Here is an 11,154-nt window from a genome sequence, read left to right as displayed (position 1 = left end):
CTGAGCCACGATGACAACACTCCCGTGCATGCGTGCGGGAGTCCAGGGCTATGGCAGTGCTTTGAAGGAACGGCATGGGTATGCTGTTCCTTCAGAGCGCATGCGGCAAATCTGGAAAGGGGCTAACACCTTCTAAACCGTTCCCATTTAGATCTTAGTTTTACCTACAGGTGTTATTATAAAGTTATTAAAGAAGAGTGTACTACCAATTTAAAGTGCAATACCATTGCCTAGAGCAGGTAAGTATACCATGTTCGTTATTTTAGTTTAAAAGAAAATGAAGGTTTAATGTCGCTTTAAGTTGGCACCACAACAGGACAAGAGGGAAAATCTTCCAATGGGAACTCTAGTTTCAGTGATTACCAGGGAAAAGTAAAGATTTTGAATGGCACACATGCAGATCTGTAAGCCAAAGTGTATTTGAAAGAAAGAAAACAAAATCGTGTTACTACGCTTTTTGCGCGCCTGTGACAGTCTCGCGATAACTTCAGACGGAAGCTTGTAGCTTCCGCGTTCCTGCCGCCTTGCGTCATATTGCCCCGCCCATTAGACGGTCTTTCCTTCGAAGCTTTCCAGCTGTTGGAGTAGTACCGGCGTGCGCCTTCAGGCCGGCCGGTTGCTTGCTCACCCGCCCCTTCAGAGACTCTCATGGCTACCGCTCGCCTTTTGAAAACATCCTGGAGCTTTGTCGGCGCGGCCTGATGTTTGCTGACAAGAACGACAGGTCCTCCCCGGGACTCGGGGCCTTGCTAGGCCGCTTTCTGCGCGGCTTGCACCCCTATCGGCTTTTTGAGCGGGTGGGAGCTGCATGGTCGTATCTGATGGGTCCCTGGGAAGCATCGTCCTTCCTCCCTTCCGGCTGGTTGATTCACAGGTCCGTGCGGTCTGGTGAGTTGCCCGAGGTGCTTGAAGCTCTGGGCTTGCGCTCCGGTTCTTGGGAGGAGCTGGGAGAGTGCTTTGACGAGCTGGGGCCCTTGAAGGAGCTCCTTGCGCCTGAGGTCGGAGTTGATCTGGACCTTCTGAAATCGTGGAAAGGTGTCTCTGCTGGTAAAGATGAGGACTCCGCATTCAAGGAACTGTCCGCCTGGCAAAAGGTGTTCTGGGAGCAAGGACTGACCTGGAATGATGGTGCAGATCCAAACCAAGAAGAGTGCCATAAAACTGCCTCTGCCAGTCATACTTTCTCTTCGGCTGACCAGACGCTTACTAACGACCATGAACCCTACAAAGTGGCACCTGAGAAAAGTGGAGCCCTGCCACAGCCTTCCTCCCTTGGTATAATATCCTGTATCTTAAATGTAAGGGCAGGTGGGGTGCTCCCTGGGTTCCAATGGAAAGATGAGCAAAGTGGAGATGCCACTGTGGACAACCCAAGTCAGAGTGAGTTTGAGATTCAGCATATTCGGAACAAGAGACTTCGATTTCTGCAGCAGAACAAGACGCAAGAGGATGTCGCTTCTGATGTCAAGCAAGAAGCTAGTGAAATGGAACAGAGTGACAATATAGTGCCCAAACTCCCCGATCCTATGCACTTCTCATCGCCTAACCAGACTGATTCTACTTTCAATTTAGATTTGTCTGTATCCAAAAGTCTTGAAGGCCAAAGTAAAAAAATGAATGACCAATGTGAGCAGCTATCAGATATTAGCTTGATACAGGAAGATGCTCTGGAGTTTCTAGAAATGAATGTGAAGCATCGTTCCTGTTACCCTCAACCAGTTGTGGTTCAGGAAGTGGGCAAGTCAGACAACCTCCAGCATGTATGTCCTTCCAGTCCTGATAAGGACCAAGGATATCACAGTCTGGAATATTGGCAGTGCTCGCCTCTTCCACAAAATCTTACCACTGTAAATTCTGAAGCACCTGTAGCCTGTGACTTAGACAGGGAGTCTGTATTATTAGCCTTGCCAACAGGGCTGTCAGCTTGTCCAGATGACCAAAACAATGAAGACCTGGACTCTGATTTGCAAGATGAAATTCCGATTTCTTCAGTTACCTTTTGCACAAATAAACACATTGGCTATATTTTGGGAACAGTCGTAAGCGATGATGATACAAGTCCATCAAGCAGCGATGAATGGGAGGACGAGGAGGAGGATAATGATGATGGATTTGACAGTGAAGGATCAATGTCCTCCACAGACAGTGAAAATTCTGTCCCTGAAGATGTGCTGTGGAATTCCTTTTGTTCTGCTGACCCTTACAACCTTCAGAATTTCACAGCTTCTTTACAAACTGGTGTTACAAGTGGAGGCAACTCACTTTCTCTGGAAACGGAGAATCAACATCAGTCTGATGAAGAATTGTGGCCTGATAGTAATGCAGATTCAGACAGTGAGAGTGACTGTAGTGCTGATGGACAGGAAAATCTAAGACTTTGGAATGCATTTTTGAAATCGGATGACCCTTACAACCCCCTTTACTTTACAGCCCCTGTGCAAACATCAGATAAAAAAAGACAGAGTAGTGAAATTGCTAACACATATTCAGAGACTGTTTGTAGACCCCTTCCAAGTCACAAAGGAACTTTAGATACACTTCAAGCGTATGGCCTCCAGCATCTACAGTTTAAAGAAACATACAACGTGGAAGAGAGTGCCAATCTTCGACATAAAAAGGTATATCTATTTGCTATAGGCAAAATTTTGTGTGTGTGTGTATATGTGTGTGTGTGTGTGTGTGTGTGTATGTATATATATTCATTTATTTTGTATTCCATAAAGCTTTTGGTTATGAACAGTACATTACCCTTACAACTTTTGCCAAATCATAGAGAAAAAGTTCTGGTGTAGGGGCACAGGTGACATTTTCAAAGCTCTGTCGTAAAAAATGTTGTAGCGTTTTGTTTGTAATATAACTACCCATTCTTTTACAGTTAGATTGCCTGGGCCCATCTATACCATTGTTGGTGTGCAGCCTTGTCCACTAGTCTCAAAGAAAAGGGGGGTTCCCTTGTTACCTTTGTTGTTAGTTCATACCACAGCTTTGTGGTGGTGTGTACTAAAAAAAAAAAAAGCATTTTTTTTTTCTGTTAAAGCAGAACTCCAGTTAATATTTCATTTTCCCATACAGTAGGGCTGTGCTTGTATTGTCAAGGGGCTCATGTAAAAGCTGTACTTGCCGATCCTCTGGAAAAACGCGCTCCCCCATGTCCAGCAGTGGACTATTTCTGCCGTCCTCACATCTGGAGCTGATCTATGGGCATGATGACGTCTGGAACAGCCCATTTACAGGACCACTAGCAAGTGGGGGGGGGGCAGGAGTTGCACGGACTGGCCATGCGCTCGGAGGATCAGATTAGGTAAAACAACCATTTAACCCATGCAGTGCAGGCAGAGCCCCACTGCATGGGGAAAACCATAATTTTGCCCACATTTATTCTTTAACCTCTTGGCGCCAGCCGCACACATTTGTGCGCAGCCTCCCAGCATCTGGGCCTTGATGCCGAGCAGCCGTGCAATTAAGAAAAACATATGTGCTGAGAGCGCGCGCTCCCAGCTCACATGTCTGGTACTCACGGAAAGATTCTGATCTCTTTTGATCTGGACCTTTCCTGATCATGTGACCGCCGTAACAGCGAATCACAGTAGTCACATTACCCTAAAGCCCCGCCTCCTGGCTTCTGAAACCCTTAAAGGGCTGGGAGGCACCGGAGCCAGGGCTTAAGCACAGCGGGTTGAAGCAAAAAAACGCTTAATCACAATATTGCTATGGGATTAGAATTTATTGAAATGTCACTTGTAACATTTCAGTTAAATTCAGGCTTAACACTTTGTCCTCTCAGCGACCATGTGATCACTGCTGCTGGTGTGAAACAGCCCTAAAATTGCTTCTTACAAATTGTTGTTCTTAATCACTTGCCTACTGGGCCAATTCTGACATTTTTCTTACATGTAAAAATCTTTTTTGTTTTTTAACCTTTTGCTAGAAAATCACTTTGAACCCCCAAACATATATATTTAAGCAAAAACCCTGAAGAATATAATTGTGGATGTTGCATTTTATGTCACATGAATTGTGAACAGAAACACAACGTAATATCTGATATTTTGGTAAAATATAAAAGATGTTATGTGGAGTAAATGGATACCAAAGGTGCAACTTTCTAAAATTGCGCATGCCCGTGGAACATTGACAACCGACATTACATTACATAACAGGACAAACGCAACAAACTACGCTGCAGACAACACTTTAAAAACCTTTACTGGTTACCAGTTTTAAGTTACACAGGAGGTCTGGTGCTAGATTTATTACTCTAACTCTGATGATTGCGGTGATACCTTACGTGTGGTGATATTGCCATTTGCATATGCATACAGGACCGTCCCCTGCTTTTGCCTTTGCTTTTTTTAATTATTACATTTATTTTTTTTATCATTTTATTGCTACTACAAGGATGAACAACATCCCTTGTGATAGAATGGGCCGTGACGGGTCTTCTTTATGGAGAATTCTGGGGTCTATGAGACCCCAGATCTTTCAAACCGAAATCTGTTTGATCTGCTGCTTTGTAAGCCGGCAACAGCTTGTAAACAAATCAGAAGTGACAAAATCCTTGTTTCTAACCACACGGTGGGAGGAACAACATCATCAGTTTTTCTCACTGGGGAACCATGATCCTGGTATAAACACCTCCATACCATGACACACGTCGGTATTGAGGTGGTTGATGTCTCCATACTATGGTTTAAATATTGCAAAAACCCACTAATATTCAAATCTATCCGTTTTTTTTATTTTCCCATAGTGCTGCATTTCGGTCACATCCTGAAAGTATTGCTATGTGATGTCATCTTTAGTCGCCACCTTTTATGGCATTGGGTAATTTTTTTCTGCCATTAATATATACTTAGAATAATCTCATGAGACGGATTTCTCATTAGATTCCCTAAAGGTCTCCTTTTGTAAGTTCTAACATTGCAATTATGTCATTAGGCTTTTTTATTTATTTTTTTTACAAGTTTCAGAAATTACAGAAGAAATTGCTGGCCTCCTTCTGAAAATGCTGGTTGCCTGGCTTTAATATTCCTCAGTTGCCCAGGACAGTGTTATATTTTATTCTCTATACTTTTTCCACATTAGTGATTCAAATGAAAGAAAAAACATCAACATAGCTGCCAGGTATCTAGCATTTTTAGAAGGAAGTCCTACAGATTTCCTTTCACCTATGTCTAAACTACTTCAAAGGCTAACGCTAGCTAGGTTTTGGGTAGGGTGGGAAAGAGTTGATCTTTCTGTTTGGGATATTGCCTGTCAGTGATCCCATTGGGGAGATTACCCCCACTTCCTACCTCTGTGACACCCATAAATGAAATGGTGTTGGTCAAAAAAACAGGAAGCCAGAACAATAAACCCCTTCCTTTCTCTGCCAAAAATGTTGTCTTTGTCTCTGTTGGAGAGCTTTTCCATTGATTTTCTGTCCTGAGATGATGCGATGAAGAAGGCATCCTAAAAGGAGCAGCCTCCTTCCTTTACATATTAAAACAAAATAATGTATTGCCTGGAGTTAACCTGTAGTGAGAGGAAAATGAGGCTGCCATTGCTGACCTCTGCTTATATGAACACTCTTTACCTGGTTGTTGTTGGCTTTTTTTTTTTACACTCCGTTCCTTTGGTCACTGACCAAATCATAAACTGGGTTCTGATTTGAATGCTTGTTCAGGGCCAATGGCTGGAAATTGAAGCTATAAACAGCCATGCATTTGGTTTTTAAGAACTCGGAATGTGTTTAGGATCTGAGGTTTAATGTTTCTTATGGCCATCGATTTTGTGGAAGCTGCGGTATTTCACTCGTGAGCCTTTTGTCACTGATTCTAGCAATTAGCTGTTCTGTCACCTAACAATTGACTTTTTACACTATTTGGGGCTAGCTAAAGAATTGCTTGCTCCAGTAGCTACCTGTTATCCAGTGCAGCTGCTAATGATTATTTTTCAGGTTTTTTGCTGAAAGGAGAATATTATGTGTGCAGCGGCCAAAATAGTTGGACTCCAGCACACGAGGCATCTTGTGCATGCCTTCTGGCATTTTAGTTTACCCAGCAGGCACAGGTGCAGTGTCCCACTGCCTACAGCCTGTCAAAGTCTATGGCAGGCTGTGGCTGGATAGGGCTGAACACTGTACTTAGCAGCACTTGTGTTTAGGGCTTTCAGCTCTAAATGCAAGTGCAACTTTGTAATGCATTTATCCCCAATCAAATGCATCCTGCCATTGACCTTGACAGGTTACAGACACTGGGACTGGACACTGCATTTGCGTCTGCCAGGCGGACTAAAATACCAGGAGGCATGCAAAGTAGCAAGATGCCCCAGTGTGCAAGGGGCTTACTAAGAAGTCCCTGTGCAAGACCAAATTTTGCCACCCCCTCCATTTATTCACAGGAAATGGACTAATTGACAATGTATTGCATGGTGGTGCCTAGATAGAAAAGAGTAGTGCCCAGGTTTTTGCTTGAAGATGGTTTGGGACATATCTGACCCAAGTCTCGTAAGAACTGACCCATAATTAACAGAGGGCTGTCCACTCTTGATTGCGTAGCATTAAGATTTTGTGTGTATGTGATATATACATACAAACACTTCTCCATGCAGATTCAGTGGGCTGTTGTACCTGCAGAAACATGGGGAAAGAAGTCCCAGGGCCTTTTGCCAATGCATGGAGGTGACATTAAGGATGAATGGCATCCCTGCACGTCTGCTAAAGTGCAGCACGTTTCTGTTGATTAGGAACGGTTGCGACTACAGATATGTGAGCCTAGACTTAGTGAAACTCTTGAGTACATTCATTTGCCGACTCCTGTTATAGAAAAAGTTAATCATAAGACACAGAAATCTTTTGCTGAATGCATTGAAGGACGTGGGATAAGCCCATATGTTTGGTTTCATGTGTGTGTGGTTTTTTTTTTTTTTTCTTATAACCTGGAGTTCTCTAAAGCCACAATCTTCGGAGCTCTGCTGATGTTTTGTGCAAGTGGCTTCCTCTCCGCACACTGACCTTATGGGGGGTTGTTTGCTTGGCACCGCTGCAATTCATAGAAGCTCTTATATTTTTTCAATAAATACGAGGTGTTTCCGGACTTTGCGAAAATACAGTTTAAATCTAACTTGAATGGTTCTTTGCCAATACCTTCTCTTTTCTGCCTCTTCTGCAGATGTCACACACTGATCTAATTAAGCCCAGGTTAACACTGGTGCAGCTTGTCACGTGTTTTGACAGATCAAAGTTGCATGACAAGTCGCACCCTTCTATAGAACTGTTCAAATCGATGCAACTCTGAAAGAATCCTGCACTATTTTTTATGCAAATTTCTGTGCTGCTTGCATTGACATCTGTGTAAATGAAGTCGCACAGATGTTGGCAAACACATGAAGTTACAGTGATTTGGCGTCTTTGAAGTCCCACTGAAGTAGTACGGCTTCAAAGCCGTACTGGTGTGAACTGGGTGTTAGGCATAGTTTGGTGCCGTGATGAAGAAGAACAGCAAGGAGTGATCCTTAAAGGAAGCTGCCTGCACTGCATCCAAAAATGCTTTTAAAGCGCATCCGCTAAGGTCCATTGCTGTATTTGAACATACAGTGTCAAGCAAGGCTTATTTACCTCACAGATGATTGTGAAACTGAAGATTAAACGGTATTAAGCTCCAAACCAAAATGTATTGTTGCAATCATTAACTGTGGTGGCTGCATCAGTTTTCTTTTCTTTGGCTTTTTTTCCCCCTCTGTTTTCACTTGGTGATCTGGCCATGTACACACCACCTGTATTAGAGTTATTAGAGTATTATTACTCTGGATGAAGGAACACAGGGGGCGCAGCAGTTAGCAGCAGTTAGCTGCAGTGTCGCTCTGGGGAGCAGGTAGTGTTAATTGTATTAGCAGGTTTAAAAACAAAACACACTTAAGCCAAACTCCAGCTCATGCTTTATAATCAGTATATTATAATCAGAAAACCGTTTTATGTTTTGGGATAAAGGTTTTACATGAATAAATAAAAGTTGATCATTTGTAATCACCCCTGCCAGTGTTAAGTGGTTTGTCTCATCCACACAAACTGATACATTCTGCTGGAGAGCTTGAGCTTCTGAAAAACAGACTTGCTGGCTGTATCACCAAATGAAAATAGAAGAAAGTAAATCTAAAAAGGCAAACTAAAACAGTCATCACATCTAAGAATTGGTAAGCTGCAATATAATAGTTTGCTTTTGGGTTTAATTTTGCTTTAATTTTAGTGATGTGTGATTATTTCTTTTGTCTTTGATATTCCTAGATTGTAAGCTCCAAGGAGCAGGGCCCTCGAACCCCTCGTGTATCGCACTGTGTTGTTATTGTACTGTCTCATGTATTGTCCCCCATTGTAATGTACAGTGCTGAGCGAAGTGTTGGCGCTATATAAATACTGTGTAATAATAATATTAAGCATAATTCCTTGTTGCGTAGATATGTGCATTGTTACTGTAACTTTGGAAGCAATATAAAAGCATTCCAGGTAATGACTTCCCGAGAGATAATGAGACTGATGCAAAGGATTGAAACCTAAAACCTGTGACAAGATCAAGATGATGTAACTGTAGGACAGAAGAAGTTGTCTACTGGGAACCAACACATAGCGTAATAAGTAGTAGGAAGTACAAGCTACAAAAATAAGTCATGCGGCATATACAAAATTGTTGTATTTAGACAGAAAAACATTATTTTCAATGGGTTGTTTTTTAATAAATATGACACATACAGTAGGTTTCTGTTTGGCAGAAGATGTGTTACTGGCAGGTGATTAAAGCAGCATTAAACCCGAAACCAAACATTTATTACATTGCAGTTTACCAATTCTTAGATATGATGGCTGCACTAGTTTTCGGCTATACTCCTTTTTTTTTTTTTTTTTTTTTTTTTTTTTTCCTTCCATGTGGTGCTCCTGACAGTCTGTTTTTCTGTCCTGCAGATATAGAAGTTAGAGGCTTCTTACAGTGAACAGCTTTTATTCATTTATGTAAAACCCAATCCCAAAAGGAACAAAACTGTTGCTGTAACTGATTACAATATGTAAAGCTGGCCATACATGGTTCTGTTTTTTTGTTTGTTGGCTTTTTTTGTTTCTTTGGCCAACGGGCTGTATGGGGGAAAAAAAACTGACCCAATTCCCCCATCCACACATTGGAGGTGGATGGTGGAATCCTCCTCATGGTGCTATTGTTTCGACCGCAGGGAGACTCCCACGCTGTCAGAATCCACAGATCAGTGCTGCAGCCACTGATTGAGTGGCTTTTATCCAACGGCGGTTGAACAGAAGTTGATCGATTGACTGCAGTGGCCACATATTGATCAAAATTTGTCTGGTCCTTGCTGAACCGGCAAATTTAGATCCATATATGGTCACCTTTAGCTAGATTTTGACTTTGGTTTGTTCAGTGTATCTAAATCTGTTGGTGCATCTAACACTCCTCTCCCCTCAGACTGGCTGTACTGAGGTCCAGATGTGTTAGTGGCCAAATCCCCAGGTGAAAGCACGGGAGGGGGGGGGGAGCCAAAGAGAGAAAACTAACACAATTGTCCTCCCTTCACAATGTTCTACTTACTGGAATTTGATTGGGCATAATCAGTACACAAACAGACATTTCACATGAAATGCTCTCCTTTGCTGGTAATATGTATCTGTCTGAAGTGCTACAGTCTGGTGAGATGATATTGAAGGGCTACTATTTAGGTTTTACAAGGAGCACACATTTTAGAACTGTGAGCTTTTTGCCATTATAAGGCGTCATGCACACTGCTGCTCCTAAAATCACATTTTTGGGACTTTTAACGTTTGTTTTTTTTGCTTAAGGCCCTGAACTCACCTCAAGAAAACAGTACTGTATCACACACTCCAACGCTCCAGAAGTAAATACATCCTGATGTTAATAGGAATGCTTAGTTCATGCACCCCTTTTCACATTGGGGAATCTTCATGCACACATTATACAACACATAGGCTTTTACCAGAGTTTAGGAGCAGTAGCATTGAGGCAGTTAAAAGTTTTCACTGCAGCTGACACCTAAAGCTAGTAACTCCCTCAGCTCTGGAAGTTCTACACCATGAAGAGGACTTGGCATCCTTGCACAGATTTCTACAGGATCCAGTTGCTTTCAAGTGGAACATGTTTCATTATACATAAATGATATGACTGCAGCTGTAGAATATTTTATTTTTTCAAATTCAGTAGGGACTAGCCAAATCTTGATCAGTGTGTGGCCATCCCTACTTGATAGAAATTGATTGTTTGATCATCTTTGCATAAATGGAGAAACATGCTAGTTTCTTTTCCATCAATCTGCTGATTGAATGGGAAATAACTAATCATCTATGGCTAGCTTTATATATTGCATCAGCTACTTATACAGATTGCATCAAATGCTTATATGTAAGTTTACAAATGCATAATTGTTTTGTTTTTTTTGTTTTTTTTTTTCTGTCCAACGTTTCCTAATGGCCCTTTAAGGAAATCTAAATGCTGGAGAAGTTTCCTTTTGGCTTTCCTGATAATGTAATCACTCATGTTATGGAGAGCCTGTCCTGCCAGCTCCAGACTGATGTGACAATGGCCAACACCAGTCATACACACATATAAGGCAGCATGGAATAAATTTCATCTCTATGCTACCACATATAAGTGTAAGGTCAGCAGGAGTGGTTTAACAACACATTACAGAAGACTGTACTGAAGTTGAACTCCACATATAAGCGACATTAAATTATTGCTCTGCAATCTGTAATGCATCATTTAGTAGTAGTGTTAGAAACTGTATTTGACTTCATATCAGCCTCTTGCTCACTTTTTACAGCTCAGAAAAAGATAGAAAAGCAACCTGGTAGATGTTACAAGGAGGTAGAAAAACACCCACTGTAGTGAAAAAGAAGATGCAAGGCCATTAGGTAGTGGATGTGTGTAGGTTTTATGGAAAATAAGCACATTGTTTAGTGTAACTTTAATATATTTGTTCTGAAGGATGTATCTGAGTAGCTTTTGCTGGGTGACACCTTTTTTATGTGTAATAAAAACATAAAAAGTCTGTGTGTGAGAAATGCTGTTTGTTACACTTTTGACAGCATGGAAATTTATACCTGTAATAATAAAATGCATGCATCCTTTTTACAGGTCATGTAGTTATAGCTGTTGTGTG

At 41.8% G+C, this 11,154-nt stretch overlaps 1 protein-coding gene across 1 annotated transcript in view; it reads left to right on the top strand.

Annotated features, from left to right (window-relative positions):
- Positions 1-530: 530 nt before the first annotated feature.
- The window catches only part of PPP1R15B (protein phosphatase 1 regulatory subunit 15B), a 28,257-nt gene continuing 17,633 nt past the window's right edge, over positions 531-11,154 (top strand). The window contains exon 1 of the mRNA XM_089669396.1: positions 531-2,618. Within this exon, the coding sequence (XP_089525522.1) occupies positions 702-2,618 (1,917 nt within the window). The 5' untranslated portion in view covers positions 531-701. The remainder of the gene's footprint in view (positions 2,619-11,154) is intronic.

The sequence above is a fragment of the Staurois parvus genome, unplaced genomic scaffold, assembly GCF_062004578.1.
Source record: "Staurois parvus isolate SC_StPar_1 unplaced genomic scaffold, SC_StPar_1.0 ptg000074l, whole genome shotgun sequence".
Taxonomy (NCBI): Eukaryota; Metazoa; Chordata; class Amphibia; order Anura; family Ranidae; genus Staurois; species Staurois parvus.
Note: the sequence above shows the minus strand (reverse complement) of the source record. Positions and strands in the feature narration are given on the sequence as shown.